We start from the raw sequence: 23,050 nt of genomic DNA, 5'->3' as shown, positions 1-23,050 counted from the left end.
AAGTAATCTATGGAATAATCCTTTGGCACCATGGGAATCTTCTGTTCCCCAACAATTTTCACCAAATGGTTTTTGGCATTCTTTGATCACCCTTGCCTGAATCATTTACTTCTTTGGGGGTTGCAAAATGGTGATTTTTAAAAATTCTTTCTTCTTACATTTATTAACTGGTAATCTTCTGTAAAGGAGAGCTTTCCCTCTCTACTGAGTATGAACACTTCTTAAGAGGTAGTAAATTGCTTCTTTCTCTTTAATTATCAATCTTAGGGTAAGGAGTCACCTATAATGGTGGCAATAGATGTGGGGTTTTTTGGTTTTTTTTTTTTTTTTTTTTAACTCTTTTTCTATTACTAGGGATTCACAGATTCTTATTTACTCATGATATTTAAGTCATTATTAGTTTTTGATATTCAAATTGTCTCTGATTTTCCCAATGAGAACCCCTTATATCTGGTTCCTGTGTCCTTGTGACATGCTCCCCATTGGACTGCTTCCTTGCCTTCTGGTACAATATGATTTGGGCAGCTGGCTGGTACAGGGGTTGAACCCTGGACCTTGGTATTATTAGCATCATGTTCTATCCAGCAACTGAGCTCTCGACCCAGCCCTAATTGTATTTTTTTTCCTAGATGGCTATTTAGTTGTCCCAATAGCATTTAATGAAAATTTCATTTTTTTCTCCACCTTTTTGATATACTAAAATTCCATATGCATTGTGGTCAATTTTTGGAATTTCTCATCTGTTCCACTGGTCTCCCATCCATTTATGTGCCAGTACTAAACAGTTTTAACTACTGAGACTTTATAATTCTTTTTTTTTTTTTTTGACTGGTAAGGGGATCGCAACCCTCGGCACAGTGTGGTCTGCACCACGCTCAGCCAGTGAGCGCACCGGCCATCCCTGTTTAGGATCCAAACCCGCAGCCTCGGCGCTCCCAGCGCCGCACTCTCCCGAGTGAGCCTTGGGGCCAGCCCTTATAATATGTTTTAATATCTGGTAGGGTTCTCCCTTTTATTGATCTTATTTTTCCGAGTACTTTTCTTATTTCTGTATGAACTTTAGAATCAGCTTGTCTATTTTTTAAAAAGTTGTTGGCATTTTCATTGGGATTGTTAAATTATAAATTAGGGAGAATTGACATTTATGAATCTTTTTATCAAAGAACTTGGGGTCTTATTCTATTTGTTCAAGTCCTTTTTTTTTTTTTTTTTAAAGATGACCGGTAAGGGGATCTTAACCCTTGACTTGGTGTTGTTGGCTCCACGCTCTACCAAGTGAGCCAACCGGCCATCCCTACATAGGGATCCGAACCCATGGCCTTGGTGTTATCAGCACCACACACTCCCAAGTGAGCCACGGGCCAGCCCGTTCAAGTCCTTTTTGTATTTGTGTCCTTCATAAGTAGTTTCTTATTGTAGCTCTACCTTTCTTTTTAGTTCATTCCTAAATTCCTAAATATTTTTATCTTTTTTGTTACTATTATAAATGAGATTTTTTTCCACCTGTTGGAGATTGCATGTGTAATAGAAGCTATTTTTTTCTATATATTAATTTTATATCATGCTTACTTAGCTGAATTTTCTTGTTTTTATTGTTTCTTGGTTGATTTTTTAAGATTTTCAAGAATACAGTTATTATCAACTGCATGCAGTGATAATTTTACATCCTTCTTTCCAGTTTTTCTACCTTTATTTCTCTTGTTTAATTTCACCAAGTTTATGCCTGTAATGCAGCATTAATAATACATCATGGCTATCTATTATTCTTCTCAGCTTTAGTGACAAATGCCTCTAGTCTTTCTCCATTAAGCAAGCTGTTGACTTTTGGGCTGAGAAGATACACTTTGTCATGTTAATGAAGTGTTTACATATGCCTATTTATTTGAGTTTTTAAAAAGATTATTATTGAGAGGAGTTATTGAACAAATTAAGCTTGATCATGATGCATTATTTTTTTAATGTAGTGTCAGGTTCTATTTAAAATTTGATTTAGAATCTTGCATCAGTGTAAGAGAGACTGAACAATGTAAGAGAAATAGGTCTGTAGCTTTCTGCCTGCAATTTCTGTCAGCTTTTGGGATTCATGTTATATTTGCTTCATAAAAAGAATTGGGATGTTTTCTTTCTTTTTGTATGCTCTGAAATAGTTTCAGACTCTTAAACTTATCTTCTCTTTAAAGTGTTTATAGTATTTTCCATTAAATTTGTGTGTGGTGTGCTTTTAGGGGCATTAGCATATTTACATAGCTATGAACAAACGCTTGAGCAAAATAGTCTCAGTGATCCTTTTAATTCCTTTGTTTTTATGGCTGTTTTCTTATTTCTAATTTTGTATATTTGGACTTTCTCCCTTTTTACTTAATTAGATTAACTAGTTGTTTAACTATTTTATGGATTTTACCCGAAACTTTGAGTCAGATGTTTAATTCATTTTCATATCTCCTACCCCCCATACAGGTATTTTATGGCTATAAATTTTCATCTTTACTGGTTTGGCTATATTCTTTAGGTTCCTATATGTAGTATTTTTCTTATTATTGTTTTCTAGAAATCTTGCAATTTTGATTTATAGTTCCTTTTTAAGCTGAGTCCAAAGGTTTTAGTGTTGTTTTAAGGTGGAAAGGCCATTGTTTCTTGTTTTTATTTTTAATTTATAATTTCAGTGCATTGTCATCAGAGTATTTGTCCTATGTTACTTTTTGGATTTATTGAGATTTTCTGTGTGGCCTTTCTTTTCATTTTTCTTATTGAAACATAATCGATTATGCATATTTGTGGGTGCAGAGTTAACCATCAAGACTATCAGTACTTGTGTACAACATATGATGATCAAATCAGGATAATTAGCATATTCATCATCACAAAATGTAACCATTCTTTGTGTCCATTAACCAATTTCTAGCTAATCCCCATCCCCCCTCCCACCTCCAGTAACCACAGTTCTGTTCTCTCCTTCTGAAAGTTCAGTGTATTACTGTGATTCTTTTTTTTCCTTCCTTCCTTCCCTTCCTTCCCTTCCTTCCCTTCCTTCCTTTCCTTTCTTTCTCTTCTTTCTTACTCCGACTCATGCTTGAGGACATGTAGTATTTGTCTTTTTGTGCCTGGTTTATTTCACTTAACATAATGTCCATGTTACTGCAAATGACAGCATTTCATTCTTTTTTATGGCTGAGTAGTATTCCATTGTGTATATGTATACATTTTTCTTATCCAGTTGTCTGTTGATGGACATTTATGTTGGTTCCATATCTTGGCTATTGTAAATAGAGCTGCAATAAACATCAGAGTGCAGGTATCCCTTTGACATGATGATTTCCATTCCTTTGGGTATATATACACAGTAGTGGGATTGTGGGATCATATGGCAGTTCTATCTGTAGTTGTTTGAGAAAACTCCATACTGTTTTCCATAATGTCTGTACTTATTTACAGTCCCTCCAACAGTGTAGGAGGGTTCCCCTTTCTCTGCATCTTTGCCAGCATATGTTATTCTCTGTCTTTTTGATAATAGCCAGTCTAACTGGAATGAGATGATATCTTAATGTGGTTTAGATTTGCATTTTCCTGATGATTAGCGAGTGATGTTGAGCATTTTTTCATGTACCTGTTGGCCATTTGTATGTCTTCTTTGAGAAATGTTTATTCTGCTCCTCTGCCCATTTTTAATTGGATTATTTGTGCGGTTTTTTTACTAAGTTGTTTGAGTTCCTTATGTATTCTGGATATTAATCTCTTGTTTGATGTATATGGCCTTTTTTATGGCTAATTTTTGCTAATGCTCCAGGGAGACTTAAAAAGTGCCTTTTTCTTGAATTAAAAAATAATTAATAATAGTTTTTTCTTCTAATAATTGTACTTTTAAACTACCAGTACATATTTAAAATTCTGAGATTATAAAATCAATATTTGGCAGTAATGTAAAATAATATTCAAGGACATTGTAGATTGATATTAAGTGGGCAATTTTTTCTGAAGCATGCCAAAATTATGCACTTTCTATACATTTTTTTATGTCTACAATTATGAATATCTTAGAACTTAAACTGAAAATTTAATAAAAGATATAATGCATAAATATTATGGATAAAATAGGAAAAAGCTTAAGTCTATACTTTATAAAGTTTAAAAATTAAATTTGAGAATTCTGTTAAAAGAGGTGGGTCTTGTATTTAGTGTGTGTACAAAATATTTTGGTTTTGGCTCCAAGTATCTGCAAACAGTGTGGCATGATGTGAATTCATCTTAATTTGACAGATTTAGGAATGAAGGTATAGGGAGGGCTGTAAGGCTTAGGGTCCCAGTGTTATGATTCTTAAGTGAAACTGGTGTAATTCCCTGGGTTTTGCCTCTACACTCTTTGAATGCTTGCTTATGAGTGGTTTAAGATCTTAGAAAAAGATATCTTTTGAACACTTAATAAAAATTCTAATTTACTATTCTCTAAAGATGCCTATGTTGACTTGATAACTTGTGGTATTTGCATTGACTTTTGTTGCAAAGATAGGTCCTCACCTCTGTAATTTCTGTATAATACTGTGACTTTATTTTTTTCCTCTCTCTCTCTCTTTTTTTAATTTTTAGAATTTTTATTTGGCTGCTACCTTTAAATACAATCCCTAAAAATGCCAGCTTGTTTGGACTCAGAAGATGACTTGGATAAATGATTAAAAATTAAGAAAGATATTTTGGTGAGTGAAACCTTAAGTGAGAGAGTGGATAAAAGGCCCAATTTAATATTTATTGTTTTGGTTTTTCTGGTATTGCCTTTCTTTTTGGAGAAGCTGTCTAGAATATATTTATTTTTCTTAGAGACATTGAATAAAATACAAATGCCATTGTTCTGTTTTTAAATGGGGTTTCTATTACAGACTTTTTTTTTACATAGTTTCTCATCTTTTTTATAAAGGTTGATTTTAGATTTCACTGTGTAAGACAGTAAAAGACAAGTAAACAATATGGATTATTAGAATTTATGTTGATTAAAACTATATAATAGGAGATTACACTTCAAGCAAAATCTTTGTTTAAAAATAGAAATAAATATATGTTGAAGGTTGCAAACTCAGTGTAACTCAAGGTTTGATGCTGTGTTAGGTTTGAGGTGAGCTAAAGCCCAGCAGAAATTAGATTGTTTTTATATTGGAACTTGTATTTGTATTTCCCTCCCCTCATAGCCTTTGTACAGTACTCTAAGAACAGATCCTGGCAGTGCCCGCCTGGGGGCTATAGTGGGTATAAGCTGGCACAGAGGAATCTTCAGAAATGTCTCATGAGCCCACGTGAGAAAATGTTAGTTTTAGAACATTTATTACATTATCTCCCTGCCCCTCCCCACTTTTTGAGAATTTCCTTCATGTATAGTATTCTGACAGAGACTTGGAGCATTAGCATAAGATCTGTGCCTTGGTCCCCTTACATCATTAGATTTTTATCTCAGTTTGCTGAAGTGACTACCCTAGCAAGTGGTTCATTGTTGACATTACATGTAATTCAAGAGTTTGTTGCTGCTTTTCCTTAAAGACACTGTCATTTGCAAGTTACTGAAAAGTAGTTTTTGTATTTAGAAAATATTTTTTTTCTTTCATTCTAACTTAGCTTTGGTCCAGGGGCAGAAGACACTCACTTCTGTCAGGGTGATCAGTGCATTGAGGAATTCACAATCCTTCACCCACAGATCTTAAGAGGTAAGGAGGAGTGATATTAGGAACAAGAGACAGATGTAAGGAAGCAAGCACTGGAGAGGTGTGGCCATCTTTCATCCTATTAAACAGCTTCTATGCAAATCTTTGACAAAGACTGCTGCGTCCTACTTAGAGAAACTAATGTTGGATACTTAATTGATGTTTTAAAGCAGTTAAGAGACAGAAAAATTATTTAGGGAAAATATTTTTTTAAAAGCATGTTGTGAGAAGAATTTAAATGGTGCTTTGAGTGGCGCATGCTGCGATTTATGGTTTTAGAATTTGGAATTTTAAAAAATTTATTGAGTTGAAACACAACATAAATTAGTCATTTTATTTATCTATCTATCTACTATCTATCTATCTATCTATCTATCTATCTATCTATCTATCTATCTATCTATCTATCTATCTATCTATCTATTTTTAAGGAAATGACCGGTCAGCACCACGCTCTCCCAAGTGAGGTAACTGGCCATCTCTATATAGGGACCCGAACCAGTGGCCTTGGTGTTACCAACACCATACTCTCCCAAGTGAGCCACAGGCCAGCCCCCTAAATTAGTCATTTTAAAGTGAACAATTCAGTGGCATTTAGTATATTCACAATGTTGTGCAGCCACCACCTTTACCTAGTTTCAAAACATTTCCATTACTCCAAAATAAAACCTTATACCCATGGAGCAGTCCCAACCCCTGTTCCTCACCCACCCCAACCCTTGCAACCACCAGTCTATGTTCTGTGTCTGTGAATTTACCTGTTCTTGATATTTCATGTAAATGGAGTTATACAATATGTGACCTTTTGTGTCTGACTTCTTTTACTTAACATAATATTTTTCATAGTTCGTCTACATCATAGCATCTATCAGTACTTCATTCCTTTTTGTGTCTATAATATTCCATTATATGTTTATACTCCATTTTGTTTTTCTATTCATCTGTTGATTTGGATTGTTTCTATTTTTTGGCTGTTGAGAATAATGCTGCTAGGAACATATGTGTACTTTAGAGTTATTCTGAAGTTTTGTTTTTACTTTTGGTTCTAGTAAGTACTCTTCCATTTAAGGTAGGCATAAATACTACAGAAAATATTATTTTATTGTTATGCTGTGCATGTATATAACACTTTGACATTTACTGAGTATTTATAATCGTTTTTACTTTTTTTTTAAGCCAACTTTTTAAATTTCCAATTCATAATCATGTGATTTAAATAAAATAAGCTAACGGTGACATTGGCCATTTTGAAGATATAATACATTAAGAATTCAAATCCAAGAGGCCTCATACCTTTTAGACATATTTTATCTCAGGATGACAGCAGGTGGTCCTTCAAACTAGTCTTTAAACTAGGATCCAATCAAGAATCACTGACTTCTTTTGATTGTTATGTCTCTTAAGTCTCCTTTAATAATCTCCCCCCAGGGCTGGCTCATGGCTCACCTGGGAGAGCGTGGTGCTGACAACACCAAGTCAAGGGTTAAGATCCCCTTACTGGTCATCTTCTTTAAAAAAAAAAAATATATATATATATATCTATATCTATATATATAGATATAGATATATATATATAAAATAATAAAAAATAATAATTTCGCCCCTTCTCTGCCTTTTTTCCTATGTGACCTTGACTTATTAAATAGACCAATCCACTTATTATGATCTGAGATATATGAGATATGATAAACTAAACATCTCTTACATTATTATGGAGAGTTACTATATTGTAGGCTCTGTGGAACTCTTGGCAGGAGGCATCACAGGTAAGTATTTAAAGCCATTGTTTTTACATAGGGGTGGTAGCACCCTCCCTAAGTTCACCTTCAGTTCTTTTGTAGGCCCCCCTACACACACACCGGCCCCCCTTCCCTGTCCCCACAACACAGAAGGAGCAAACATATAAATCAGTGAAATTGGTTACCAGCCTGTAGATATAATCACAGAGAGTGTGGAGAATTAAGTCACACAGATTCCTATGTAGAATCTCAGGGAACCATAAAGTGCACTGGTCTAGTTTTCTTTCTCCTACTTACTGAAAATAGTCTAGACCTACAACCAGTTGCCTGTACTATCTCTTCACTGATGTTAGGTCAGCCAGGCAACAAACAGAATGACTACCAAAGTTACATAGCAAGCAAAAAAACTCTGTTTCCTTGGTCATTTAGCATTTTGTCAAAGGAGATTATAGTCCTTTAGCCACTTATGGGAAAAATCAGCATATTTAGTAAAACCAGAAGTTCATTAAGTTTGAGTGCCTTCTGTTCCTCTGGGGTTACGACCTTAATCTTTTTTTCTATCAGGGAATCCACAGACTTTTCATCATAACATAGAGGCACATCATAACACTTAAATACATTTTTGTTACACTTCCCTCTGTGTAATGGAGATGAAAAAAAGAATTACTTGATTACTCAAAGCACTGTGTATTCATTGAGAGGCCCAGAAGGACTGCACTTCAGTAATTTCCCCATTAGGAGGAGAAAGGTGAATGTGACAGTCTCATTTCAAAGTTAGCCTCTCCCTTTTATTGTCAAGACAAGGAAGTTTCACAAGAAAATTCTGTTGATTTAATCATTACAAAGAACACAAAGATATGGGCAGAATTATGGCAAAGTATAGTTTTAACAAATGGACACTAGTAACATCAGTGAAATAAACAAAATGACGTTCCTTAATGCAATTTGTAAAAGGTTACTTTGATCCACCAACAAAAGCTTATCCTTACCAAACACTGTCTTTTCCTACAGCAATTTCCTTAGTATTTTTACACAACAATCAAGCAACTTTCTTAACATACCAATCAGTAGGTTAACCTGCACCGAGGACATCTGTCCTTGAGCCAGCAGTTTTGCTGTGTTACAATTCTTTATCTACAACAGAGACTTTAGCCTGGGGAAAGTTTCCTGTCTTTTGCAAGCTTAACATTTCTATATGTAATTCTAAAAAGTTAGGTTATATCTGAAACTGCAGGGCTTTGGAAGCAAGGCCCTGTGAAATACATTTGTTTTATAAATGTTAGTATCCTCCACACATTTTAAGTATCTGGTCTTCTCCAGCACTACACCAAACCCAGAATAATTCACTCAGGGCCAAGAGTTGTACTAGCCAGTCAGTTACCTGAATCATACTTGGATTGTTAGACTTAAATAGGAATTGAAAACTGATCGCTTGCAGGCCATATGCAGCTGTTATGTACTTCATTTGGCTCAAGAGTGTTTTCCAAAAATGTAAATCTATTTTCAAATCTGGATATTTCACTAAAAATATGAACTTTAGTCTTTTCTTAAAAATTCAGAATATCTGTTAGTTTTAGGCCTGCATAACTCTTCCCATCACCTCCCCCCACCACCACCAAAAGAAAGTAATAAGCTGGATCAAAGTAGCAGCTGTTCAGCATAGAGGGGTGTGCATGTTGAAGTTCCCCATTGCCCAAACCATTCATATAGTATATGCAAATGCTTTTGATACCAGTGTTCTCATTTATTTTACCTCCTTATTCCCTGTAGGTATATGTTTGTAATTTTGATGCAGATAATAATGTCTTGTCTTATGCTCAAATGACAGCCAGTTGGATAATCTGAGTAGCCTGTGACTATCTTTTACCCATCATCTAGCTATCTGCACCAGTCCTTCATCTTCAGATTTTATTTATTTATTTATGTACATATGCTTGTTTATTTTTAATCCTACTGTAATTTGGAAGCTGTTCTTAAGTGAGCTTCTAAGCCTCCCTGCTGTCTTCCTCCAGAGTTTTACCTTGGAGCAACACCATGCTGTTGGTATGCTCAGTATTTTCTAACTTCTTATGAAAAATTTCAAACATATATAAAATTACAGTACAAATAAATATAGAATAATGAAAACCTGTATATACCCATCATCTTTATTTAACCATTATTAACATTTTGCCATATTTGTTGAATCTGGGTTTTCTTCCTGAATTATTTTAAAGTAAACTTACAGATATCATGACATTTCACCCCTAAATACTTCAGTATGCACCTCTTAAAAAACAATAAGAACTTTGTCTTGCATAATCATGCCATGATTATCATGCCTAACAAAATTTGCAATAATTCCCTAATTATCCTAAAAATCTGCTTTACATCTATTTTTTTTCAAACCAAAATGTAATAAAGGATCACACTGCATTTGATTGTTAAGTCTTATAAGTCTCTTTTGATGTAGAACAGCTCTTACCCACCTTTTTCTTCTGCCGTGACAACTGACTTACTGAAGAGTCCAAGCCAGTTGTCCTGCAGAAATCCTACATTCTGAAATTGTCTAATTATTTCCTCATGGTGTTTGAGTTGTTCCTCTACTTCCTGTTAAGGACTGGTTAGATTAAGGTGAAACATTTTTTGCAAGGGTATTTCACAGGTAATTCTGTGTACTTAATATTGCACATAATTTCTGGTTGTTTCTCTGTTAGTGATGCTAAGGTTGATCATTACATTCAGGTGATGACAGCCAAATCTTCCCATTATGACATTATAGTCTTCCCTTTGCCAGCAGCAAATCTCTGGGATGATACTTTGGCATCATGTGAATTTCCAGTTGTCTTTCAGTTTTTCACATAATGTTTTATCCTTATTAATGATCCTTCCCTGAATTATTTTATTAGAGGTTACAAAATTGTGATTTTTAAAGTTATATCATTTTTTTTACATTTAAATTGGCATTCTTCTGTAAAAAGAATTGATTCCAGTTGATTCCTTCATCAACTGGAGCTATTTGGTTACTCTGAAATGATTTTTACTGGAAAGGTAGAATAAATAATATGCTTGCTTTTTAAATTTCTCCTAAATATTACATTTATTCTTAGATTCTTAAATAAAGGTCAAGAATCCTAATAAGAAGTAAAATCATTAGATAATTTGGACGTTTATTATGTTGGTGAGCAAAGTAATTGGTGGTTCATTTTTGCAAACCTAGAGAGACAGAAATGCTCTTTTATGACAGATGACCATAAGTGAGCAAATGAGGCTCTTGAAGTAAAAGTACAATATGTTTTCTCTCTCCAAGAGCAGTTCTCTAAACTACAGTTCACTCAAAGATGAGTCACTTATTTTGATACTAAATTCTTTATTAAGGGCTAGATTTTTTAAGTGGACACGTTGTTTCAATGAATATGTTATCTGGAAGAAGTTTCTTTAAAAATTATTTTTTTTGGAGGGGAAGGCAGCAATTTTTTATAGACTGACTTTCAGTTTCTTGTTTTTTCAAAGCATCTATGTAGTGCCCATAGTATTTTTAAACTGGTAATTTCTGAATTTGGATTGGCTGACTTGGTGTGTCTGCCAATAGAGGGTTTTCCAGATCTGGATACATAGCCTTCATGGCATGACCAACAACCTCGTTCTCCTTCTTCCCAGTTAAAGATTCTTTTGGAAAATGTTTCTTAGGTTTTAAATTCTTTTCTTGCAGTTGTTCCAACTTTGGAACAAGTGCTAAATAGCTACAGTTTTTTAGGCATTTTCTGTAATCAGTCTTTTTCCTGCTGACCAGCAGCAGCTTTTAAGCCCTAAAAATCTTTTTTTGTTTATTTATCTCTAAAGTTCATTAAAATCTGTAAAATGCAGATGGCAATTAAATAATGTTGGTGGTATTTATAAGGAATTTTCTGAATGCTGTTGTGTCGTAACCACCCAAATCACACTGTTCCATTGTGACAGTCACTGCACTAGAAAAGGATATAATTGCCAGAAAATAAGGTGCTCTGCTCAAACGCAAAGTATATTTTTCCATATTTACTTATACCAGAGGAATTTTTTCCACAAAGATTGCTTAAGTTGGTTTTTGGAAAGCCTTTGTTTACTATTTTAAAAGAAAAAGGTAAACAATTTTTTTAAATTAATACTTTTTTCCGTTTATACAGGCAATATAATCATATTACAGCATAGTTGGTTTTGCATTTCTTAATGACTTACAGCATATCTGGAAAACAGGAAAAGAAAATTTATCAGTGATACTACCAATATAGCACAATCACTGTTTGCATTTTAGGGGATTTATTTTCTGTCCTTTTTTCTTATCCATCTTTTTTTTTTTTTTTTTTTTTTTTTTTTGCTTAAGTTGTAATTATAGTTTACATAAGGAATTTTTTAAAATTAGAAAATTTATGTGAGGTTCTTATGTTTCCATGCCATTTTTGCTTAACACAAATGTTGAAAATTAATGTTCATTCATTCACTTTTGGGTTAAGAATATCATCTTCAGTCCCAAAACTAATGGAGGAAATGGCTGCACTGTGTTATCTTTAATAGTATGTGCACTCTCCAGTAGGCAGCATAACTGGAAATAGCAGAAAACATTAACTTCTTTAATTTTGTTTAGGATATAGTTTTCTGCTTCCATAAACATGTATTAACCATGAATTTTCCTTTCATAAAGGAAATTTTAAAATTTTGTTTCTGAATCATTATTTTCAGCCATACCACTATTAATAACCCTTTAAAAGTTGTTTAAAGTAGTCCTCATGAAAGACTTTAGGATTTTAAGTAATCATCCAGATGCTTTTAGTTGGGTTAAGTTGTGCTTTGCAGGTCGGAGAAAGAGGAGGACTTTAGAAACCTTGGCTCCTCTAAAGCTTTTGTCAGGACGGAGAAAGGGCAGTCTTGGGGAGTTTCGTGCTCTGTGGTGTCAACCAAAGGCTTATAAAAATTGATTCTCAATAAAGCACTTGTTTTATTTTCTTGTGATCCTTTCTTCCCTCCTCCTTATATTCTAGGCTGACAAAAAGGTAGCATATAATATAAAAGGAACTTTATTTAAGACTGTTGTTTTTTATTTCTGGTACCTTTAAGAACTAATTATTTTAGAGTATCTAAATAGTTTTTTTTCTGTAATTTCTTTGTTTTTATAGTACTTCCCTAATTACTTAACAAATAAATTATAATTTTCAGAGAACTATGGGTTATACATTGTTGAATGTATAATTATGTATTGTAATATTCTTTGCATCCTCTCTTCTTTTCAAAGGTTTTCTTACTGTCCACTTGGCATAGGCTTCTGGAATAATATTCACCATGGTTTTGGATGACCTTCCAAATTTAGAAGACATCTATACTTCCTTGTGTTCATCAACAGTGGAAGACTCAGAGATGGATTTTGACTCTGGACTAGAAGATGATGACACAAAAAGTGATAGTATTTTGGAGGATTCCACAATTTTTGTGGCCTTCAAAGGAAATATAGATGATAAAGACTTCAAATGGAAATTGGACACAATAGTGAAGAATGTGCCCAATTTGTTACACATGGGTAATTTGCTCTAATTGTTTTTTCCTTCTTGTTATTCTTTTTTAAGTGTTTGCCCTTCCATGGTTATTTTGAGTTTTACAAAGTAAAAGTTTGCTAAGCTGGGTCAGAAAGCTGATTTTAAGTGAAAAGTTAGAATTTTAGGATTTTTAAAAAATAGAAATGCTGTTGTTTCTTTTAAGCACATGGAGGAACTGAACATATTGAAGTATTGCTTGACATAGAAATCCTTAAATACTCTGCTGTAGTGGATAAGAGTAATTCTTGAGACCCAAATTTATTTATTGTTTTTAATTCTGTGGTTTCAATTTCCTTACCTATAGATTGACAGGGTTAAACTGGATCTTTAAGGCCCCTTAAAGCTTAGAAAAATCTATTATTCCTTGGGTCTACTTATAACATACTTTAAATTTGTTCACTTAAATTTTAGGTCAGAGGTCGCTAACTGACAGGTTGCTGAATCCAGCCTGCAGCCATGTGTTATTTGGCCTGTGTTGGTGTTTGGGTTTTTTTGTTTTGTTTTGTTTGTTTCTCATGTTTAAATTTCATTGCCAGTACTTTAAGAATTGAGATATCTTATATTAATATCCAGAATTTTCGATTTGTCTTTAACAGTGGGAAAATCTGATAACGAGTTCTCCCTCTTTCCCAGATGGTGCTAAGCAGCAGCTGCTACTGAGGGTTGCCATTTCACCACGGTTCTGTCTGGCCTCTTTACACATTTAGATTATCTGTCTGGGTCTTGTGGACATTTGTGTTTTTGAACCTTGGTTTAGATGTTCTCTGTCTATTCTGGTTAGCGTAATTATCTAATCAATCCCCTCTGACACAGTGAAAAGTCTAGATTTTATCCTTTTAATACAAATCCTAATTTGATCAAGTGCTAATTAGCTTTCTTTAGGGTTGGGGTGGTTCTTTGATATTAGATATCTGGAAGGAAGCTGTTATTTTTTCAAGGGCTTTTTACTTTATTGTACAAGATTCTTTATGGTTATAGATTCTTTATGGTTATGCATAATGTTAGAGAATTTTATGTGTTGAAGTTGTCATTATCACCAACATTATAAAACCATAATCAGTCATAATATATGATATTATAATGGTCTAGCTGGGCCTGAAATTGTTCATTGCTCTTAATTACCCACATTTTCTTCTTGTTTCTAAATTGCTGAATCAGTTTATTTATGGCTTTTAAATAAGTTACCAAATCCAGATTTATGGTGCTATCTGATTATATTCTTAGTCCAAGAAATATTTTAAGTCAAATCATCTCAAACATGATGGAAGTTAAAAAGACTAAAAGTTAAAGTATAAAGGTATAGCTATGTTATAAATAAGGAATTTTTTACAACCATACCTCAAGTGATAATACCATAAGCAAATTTGATGTTTGTGTGAAGAAGCCCTGTGGCGTCTATACTCTGTGGAGTATAACATCTGTACTCTGTTGAACCAGGATCCCAAGCTTTCTGCCTTTTGCTATTTGGAAGCCTAAGTGTCATGGGAAGGAAATTGACCTGAGAATTAGAGCAGGATTTTAATGTCATCTCTGATGCTGCTAGGCAGCCACAGGATGCTGGGCAAATCATTTAGCCTTTCTGGGCCTTAATTTTCTCACCTATAAAATAGGCTTGGACTATATGTTATCTAATCCTTTATAAATTCAAATGGTTGTGTTATCTCATTGCTCTAAGCAAGTGGTTTCTTTTTTCCACATTAGAACAAATGCACTCCAGGAAGGGGCTTTAGGCAACATGTAGGCATTCTCCTCTATCCATAGATATTCCTGATTTTGAGAAAGATATTCTTTTATGACCATTTTTTTAATATTGGAAAGGGTATAAAAGATTTAGTTTAGCTGAGTTCATAACAAAAGGGAAAATTATTTTCTCTAGGGTTGTTGAATAACTTTTTTGTCAGCTAACTGCACCTGGGATTTGCTTTCTAATATGTAAAATGTACATTAAAAACAACATTAGAGAGGGAGGGGGGAAAGAAGAGCCGGTAAAGGGTCAATGAAAATCAACTATAATGTATATTGAGAAGTTAAAATAAAAATAAAATAAAATAAGAAATAAAAATAAATAAAAACATTAACTTCTCAATTAGTTAACTTTAAAAAAATATTTGTTATTGTGGTAAAATACATATAACATGAAATTTACCATCTTAACCATTTTTAAATGTACAATTCAATGGTAGTTAAATACATTCATAAATATACAACCATCACCACCATCCATCTGCATAACTCTTTTCATCCTGTAAAACTGAGAGTCTGTACCTGTGAAATAGAAACTCCCATTCTCCCTTCACCCCAGCCCTGGCAACCACCGTTCTACTCTCTAGCTTCATGCATTTCACTACTCTAAACTACCTCATGTAGGTGGAATCGTATAGGACTTGTCTTTTTGTGACTGGCTTATTTCCCTTAGCATAGTATCCTTAAGATTCATCCATTTTATACCACATGGCAAGATTTCCTTCCATTTTTAAGTTGAGTAATATTCCATTGTAGTTTTATATCACATTTTGTTTATCCATTCATCTGTTAATGGACACTTGGGTTGCTTCCATGTTTTAGCCATTGTGAAATAATGCTACTATGAACATGGTTGTACAAATTCCTCTTTGATAGCCTGCTTTTAACTTCTTGGGGTATATATACAGAATCGGAATTGCTGCATCATGTGGCAATTTTATATTTAGATTTTTGAGGAACCACCATACTGTTTTCCACAGCAGCTTGTACCATTTTATGTTCCCACCAATAGTGTGCAAGTGTTCCAATTTCTCCACATCCTTTCCAACATTCGTTATTTTCTGGTTTTTGGTAGTAGTCATCCTAATGGGTATGAGGTGGTATCTCATTGTAGTTTTGATTTGCATTTCTCTGATGATTAGTGATGTTGAGCATCCTTTCATATGCTTATTGGCCGTTTGTATATCTTCTTTGGAGAAATATCTATTCAAGTCATTTGCCCATTTTTGAATCAGGTTGTTTTTTGTTGTTTTGCTTTTTAAGAGTTCTCTATATATTCTGGATTCAATCCCTTATCTATCAGACATATGATATGCAAATATTTTCTTCCTTCTATGGGTAGCCTTTTTATTCTGTAGTGTCTTTTGATACAGAAATTTTTAAAAATTTTCATGAAGTCCAATTTTTCTCTTTTTTCGTTTGCATGTGTTATCTCATTTGGTACTCACATCTCATGAAGTCATTATTTCATAGTTTTAGAAAAGAAAAAGGTGAGTTTCAGAAAGGTTAAATAACTTGTTTGTGCTCACCCAGGTGCTAAGTGTAAGTGGCAAAGCTAGGATTGGATTTGAAATCTGTCTAATGTCAAAAGTCTAAGCTCTCTCAGCTATTCCAAGTTGGTGCTCTACCTTGTTCTTTTACTTTTTTGTTTGTTTTTTAGTTTCACATCTTCTGGTAGCTAAAAGATTACTAATATTATTCTCTTTTTCACAACCAAGAATCCAGCAAGCTAAAGGTACAGAAGGTGGAGCCCTGGAACAGCGTGCGTGTGACATTTAACATACCCCGGGAAGCAGCTGAGCGGCTACGTATCCTGGCTCAGAGCAACAACCAGCAGCTTCGGGATCTGGGGATTCTCTCCGTTCAGATTGAAGGTCTTTTACTTTGCCATGTGCCCATCTGGACCAAAATTATAACAGCAGTAGAATATAGCATGATTTTCTGTGCTTCCTTGTCTGTTCCTCTGCTCTTAGGTTTCAGAATGCCAAGTAACTCATGTAAGTGGCACTTCACATTGCAGCCTTCAGGATAAAGAGGGATTGAGGCTAGTGCTGGGTCCTGATGCTCTTCAGCATCCATAGCATTGGAGTCCATTCCTTTGGCTAATTTTGGCCATCAGTCTCTCAGGTTTTGATTTTACTGGCACCTTCATTTGTCTTTTAAAGAATATCTAATTTTCTTTTTTGGGGGCAGCTGGCCAGTATGGGGAATATCTAATTTCAATTACTTCCTTGCATCAGATAAACTTTAGTATTTTATTTATTTATCTAACAGATTAGGAGGCTCTGAACAGTCCTTTTGTAGTGATGTTCATTTTTCAAATATTTTCGTCAGAGTGATCCTTTTCAAAATGAAAATATGTTCAATACACACACTCACCCAGCTTAAAACCCTGCTATCGCTTGTTGTTCAAAGAATGAAGACCATTGGACAAGGGGCATAAAGTACCATTTGTAACAATGTGCATACTAGTAATATTTATTTGATCAACATATGTCAACATTGAATCCCCAAAATATGTATAATCAATTATGATTCAATGAAAATAAAAAAATGAAAAAAGAATAAAGACCAAACTCCTTACCATGACCTCAGTCCTTGCATGGTCTAACCTCTACCTTCCTCATGCAGCTACATCGTGTACAACTCTCCTCCCTTGCTCCCCGTGTCCCATCCTCTCCAGCTGTCTTTTGGTTCCTTCTATATGCTATTCTTCCTCCTGCCATGGGTCCTTTGCTCTGATGTCTTCTCTCTATGGAATACTATCCTCTACCATTCCCTCTTCCTCTACTTAATACCTACTCAGCCTTCAAGTGTTGGCTTAATTCTTGACAATATATTTTCTGAACTCCCTAGCTAAGTAAGGGTTCTTTGTTATATGTTCTCACAAAAGTGTTTTTTTAATCTCAGATCATTGATCTCACACTTTTTTTTTTTTTTTTTAAAAGATGACCAGTAAGAGGATCTTAACCCTTGACTTGGTGTTGTCAGCACCACGCTCACCCAGTGAGTGAACCAGCCATCCCTATATGGGATCCGAACCCGTTGCCTTGGTGTTATCAGCACCACACTCTCCCGAGTGAGCCACGGGCCGGCCCTGATCTCACACTTTTATCAAAGCAATTATTTGATTATTGTTTTATTCCCCCATAGACTATAAGCCACAGTAGGGCAGGGACCATGTATGGTTTTGCTCACTGTTGTATCTCTGGCTTGCCTGGTACATGTTAGGGTCTTTAGAAAACATGTTGAATGAGAGCAAGGGAAGCATATAATAGCACTGCTTTGCTTTAGCACTTGAAATATAATAAATAAAATATGGTCCTTGCCATTGTGAACTCAGAAGAGCTGAGGACCTTAGTAAGGGAGACAAACCGATGAGAGGTAGAAGTATAAACTATACGGGAGTACACAGGGACTTCTCTCTTTGCGGGCCCAGTGAACTAGTAGGACCCTCTCTTCCCCTGCTGTATTAATGCAAACAAGGTTCAAGCGATTCAAACCTTGCCTTCCACTGTTGGCCCAAGCTCTCCTGACCTTGTGTATACTTAGCACCTAAATGCTTCATAAGACCTCAGCAGCTGAGGTGATCATCATTTTGTATATAGGAGTGAGAAACATTTTGCACAGTCAAGGATTGTAGGTTGCTGTGCCCCAAAAGAGGCAATACCAACAAAGATGATTATTTAGAGAGGGCTGTATATAGATTGAAAAATGGAGTAAATTCCTTCATTTGATAAATGGGAGAATAGTGGGCTAAACAATAATCAGTTTATTATGAAAAATATTGGATTGCCTAAAAGGATCAAGAAAAGTAAAATTAACTCACAGCAATCTACAGGACAAACTTTTGGAAAGAATGAAGTCAAACAACTATTGGATAAAATAACAATATATAGGCTGTTTATACTTTGTGGAATACATATGAAGTTTCTTAAAAACCCCAAATGTTTTATAATCTCTGTTACTTATTTACCTGAGTTAAAAGGGCTTTGGAGCCTTAACTGATAGTGTTTTTCACTGGAGAAGGAAGCACCAGTTTCTTCTCTTAATCAGACCTACTTCCTACAAGTTCTTAAAAGGATAAAATTTTGGCACCCCTTTAATATTAAAGCCATAAATTAAAACATAAGTGCCAGCAAGAAAGCAAAATAGATAACATATTTTTTTTAAATTATGAAATTCAGATATGATAATGACTATCACAATACAAATAGAATAACTTTTAGGCTACCTGTGTGTCCTAGGTGGTTTGCTTTTTTGAAACTGGTGATGGGCTTTGTAAGTTGTAGGAGGAAGTGTTGCCACTGTCATGGTGTCTGCTACAGGGATTGGGGGACAGGCTTGTTCTCCTAACAGCCCATTCTCCATTGAAGAATAACCCCTGCTTCTTTTTTGAGTTTTGAACAAATGTTGGGGAAACATCTTTTTTGAGGACATTTTGTGACCTCTCTGTAAATTCATGGTGATCTAAAGCAGGAGTCTGTAAACTTCTGTAAAAGGCCAGGAATAAATTTTTTTTTTTTTTTTTAAAGATGACCGGTAAGGGGATCTTAACCCTTGACTTCCTGTTGTCAGCACCACGCTCTCCCAAGTGAGCCAACCGGCCATCCCTATATAGGGATCTGAACCCTTGGCCTTGGTGTTATCAGCACCACACTCTCCCAAGTGAGCCACGGGCCAGCCCTAGGAATAAATATTTTTGACTTTGCAGGTTGGAAGATCTCTGTCACAGTACTCATCACAACCATAGGCAATATGTAAATGAATTAATATAGCTGTGTTCCTATAACACTTTATTTAAATAAATAGTCAGTGACCTGGATTTGGCCCACAGGATGTAGTTTGTGAACCCCTAATTGGCAAGTTTGGGAGCCAGTAGTGTTCTCTTCATGTGTTTCTTTGATACCAGTTAACTTATATGCAGTTGGCAAATAGGGGATTGATAGCAGTATAATGTGGAAATTGTGTTTATTGATATGTGGTTTTTCCTGGGCAAGGGGAGCTGGAATAGTGGGAATAGAATTATAGTCATCAACAAGGGGGAAAAAAGCCTTTAGCTCAGCTGCTGCATTGGTGTGAGTCCTTTCAGCTCTATTTTAAGAAAATTAAGAATGAAAACTTACATTCAGGTGCCTTCCCCAGACACGCATCCGCAGCCTTGCGTGGCTCTCAGTTTATGACACCTCTTATACCCACACCTTAAGGGCAGTCCCACTAGCTCAGAACTCCACTTCATTTGCATTATCTCAGCACCTTTAACAATGCATTTCTACTCCATTGTTTTGGGATATTGTTTTGGATATTATTGTTTTTCATTAGAGTTCTGGTTACAAAGCCTCATAGGTTTTGAGTTTTCCTCAACCCTGTTTTTCCCATAAAAACTTATTATTGTCAGCATGAGATTTTATAGAATGTGAGGTTTTTTTAGGAATGCATTTATTATATAGAAAAATGCCTATAATTCTATGAAAGGTTATAATATTACTATTCATAATGTATTCAGTAAGTAGCTAATGAATACCTACTATGTACCAGGCACTGTTCTATGTATAAAGTATATAGTTAGGTGACCATATAATTTATTATCTAAATTAGAATTAAAAGGAGATGCTATTAATAATTATGCTGAGACAACAGATGTAAAGGAACTAGGGCAGATTTATGATTACTCTTGTATAGTGATGGGGGACAGAGAAGACAACAAGTGAATGAATAAGTAATTACATGAATTGTGCTCTGAAAAAATAACAAGATGTTCTGATAAGAGTGACCTCACCTTGGATAAGATGCTTGGAGGAGGCCTTTTGGGGCGTGTTTCACTTAAGATTACATGAAAATTGAGCTCACTATGTGGGAGTACAGACAACTGTTCTAAGAAGAGGGAACAACACGTGCAAAGGCCTTGAGGTGAGAAGCAGCTTTGTGTCCCAAAGAAACTGAAAAATGACACTGGGTTGAATCCTTTTTAATGAAAGAGAAAATAGTGTGGGCTGACAATAGAGAGGAAGACAAGGGTTAGATCTGGGCTGCCCAGTATGACAGACACAGCCATATGTTCGGCCCTGGAAAATGTGGCTAGTCCAAACTGACATGTGCTGTAAGTATAAAGTACATATTGGATTTTGAAGACTTAATACCCCCAAAAAAGAATGTAAAATACCTCATTAATATTTTTTTATATTACATGTTGAAATAATAATACATTGGATGTATTGAGTTAAATAAAGTATATTCTAGTCAATTTTACCCGTTTCTTTTTACCTTTTTACTGTGGCTGCTAGAAAATTTTAAATTACTTGTGTGGCTCATATTATATTTCTGTTGAACAGCACTGGGCTAAATAGATAACTTGAGTCCCTGAATACCCTGTTAAGAAGTTTAGCTTTTATTTCTAAAACAGTGGGAAGCAGTGGAGCAGTTTTAAGCAGAGGAGTGACATGATCTGATGTCTATTTCAAGAACAATATACTTTCTGCCCAGAATGTCTTAGCAAGTTTGGTATATTAATAGTTCCCTCCCTTTGGTGTAAACCTTCAAGACCTGTGTTCTTTTTCTCTTTTATTCCTGACTCCTACAGGTAAGTTAGAGAGCATCTGGGTGATTGGTCCCTTATGGGACCCATAGGATGTGTGTTCCCTATGACCAGCCAATCTCCCTGGTTAAAATATTCTATAATCTAGTATACTAAAATATACTAGATCAATGACAGGACAGTGGAAACTGTTGTGCTCTCATTAGCTTCCTGCTTTATCATTTCACTATAAATCATGACCCTATGGTATGGTAAGGACTTGGGTGAATATAGTCTCTCAACTCCTCAGGCACAGGCTAGCTGTATTTTAACTGTCCACAAGGTGGTGCTATCTTCAGTAGTAACTAGTCAAGATTTTGGATCAAGAACATTTCAAAACATATTTCAGAGACCTTTTTATCATTGAATCAAGGAAGATTTAAGTTGCCTCTAATTTCAAGTTCTACTTAAATGGCACACTTCTAGTGACATTACCTACCGGGCTATTGTGAAGCTCAAATGAGATAAAATTTTGTAAGCCTTAAAAACCTTATACAAATGTTGGTATCATCAGGTGTCTCAGGTAGATTAGTGGCACCTATACACTCTTCATTGCATGAATTTCTCTGCTGGAAATCTGTTTTTATTGCAGTTATTGAAAGAAAATTGGTATTTTGCTCACAAGTATTAGTGTCCCCAAACCATCATATGTTCTTTCTCCATTCAGCCTACTCATATCTCTATCTTCTGATCACAGATTCCCAAAAGGAAACCTAAGATTTTGAGAGTTTCTGAGAACATTTTTCACACACACACGCCTCACACATAATTGGTGAGCTGGTTGAAAATATTTAAAGTTCCAAACTCTCCATTGAGGCTAAGCATCACTATTAATTGCCCTATTGTGAGAACTCCTGCTCAGATGAGTTGAAGAAAAACCCATGTAGTATTGAACCACTCTTTTTGTGGTGGTAACTCAAAAACACAGAAAACTAAAGCTCTTATGTGCCTGTCTTTAAACAAAATTTGCATCTTATTGTGTGATTTCCTTTTTATAACTTGACTGTCATTTTTCAGGGGAAGGTGCTATCAACCTGGCTTTGGCTCAGAACCGAAGCCAAGATGTGAGAATGAATGGACCCATGGGAGCCGGAAATTCAGTTAGGATGGAGGCAGGATTTCCCATGGCAGGTGGTCCAGGTGAGACCTCCCACTCAGTTGAATGACATTTCACTAGTATCCTTTTTTGGCTTTATTTGCTAATGTATAACCATTTGAGTCTTGCAAGACAGGCAGGGGCTCATGGCACACCCACATCTGTGTTTTCTGAATCAGGAAAATGAGACATGAGTCATTCCTAGGAGGCTAGGGTCACAGAGTATGAAGCATATAGTCTTTGCAGTCTTTTGGTCTTATGCTTAAAAGTTGATGAATATTTAGCCATGCAGCAAACATTTATTGAGTTCCTATTGCAAGGCAGGACATATACTAAGTGTTGGAAATAGAAATGAATAAAACATTTTCTACCTTCAGGATGTTTATAGTATAAAGTGTAGCTATGTTTATAGTACAGTGGGGAATGTAGCTTTCCAACTCCAACTTTCTCTGAGGCTGAGAATCTGTGAACTGAGAGTTATTATATGCTTATGTGGAATCTATAGGTGTATGTGGGAAAATACGTGTTTTTAATTTATTTAGAATTTAAGAGAGTTATAAATTATTTACTTCTTTTCTAGTAATCCCAAAATTTCTTCTTTAGAGATTGAACTCAATATTCTGTGAATCACAGAATATTAGAATTGACTTGGCTTTCTCATTTAAAGCTGAGGA

At 35.0% G+C, this 23,050-nt stretch overlaps 1 protein-coding gene across 4 annotated transcripts in view; it reads left to right on the top strand.

Annotated features, from left to right (window-relative positions):
- NCOA6 (nuclear receptor coactivator 6) overlaps nt 1-23,050 on the top strand; it is a 101,661-nt gene that overhangs the window by 32,115 nt on the left and 46,496 nt on the right. For 3 of the 4 annotated variants that reach the window (XM_063094925.1, XM_063094938.1, XM_063094921.1), the window contains 5 exons: nt 4,582-4,688; nt 5,596-5,684; nt 12,666-12,947; nt 16,425-16,580; nt 22,298-22,420. In XM_063094925.1, coding sequence (XP_062950995.1) covers nt 12,713-12,947; nt 16,425-16,580; nt 22,298-22,420 — 514 coding nt within the window. In that variant the 5' untranslated portion in view covers nt 4,582-4,688; nt 5,596-5,684; nt 12,666-12,712. The remainder of the gene's footprint in view (nt 1-4,581; nt 4,689-5,595; nt 5,685-12,665; nt 12,948-16,424; nt 16,581-22,297; nt 22,421-23,050) is intronic. The other variant, XM_063094931.1, reaches the window with a different exon arrangement.

Source organism: Cynocephalus volans, chromosome 1, assembly GCF_027409185.1.
Source record: "Cynocephalus volans isolate mCynVol1 chromosome 1, mCynVol1.pri, whole genome shotgun sequence".
Classification (NCBI taxonomy): Eukaryota; Metazoa; Chordata; class Mammalia; order Dermoptera; family Cynocephalidae; genus Cynocephalus; species Cynocephalus volans.
Note: the sequence above shows the minus strand (reverse complement) of the source record. Positions and strands in the feature narration are given on the sequence as shown.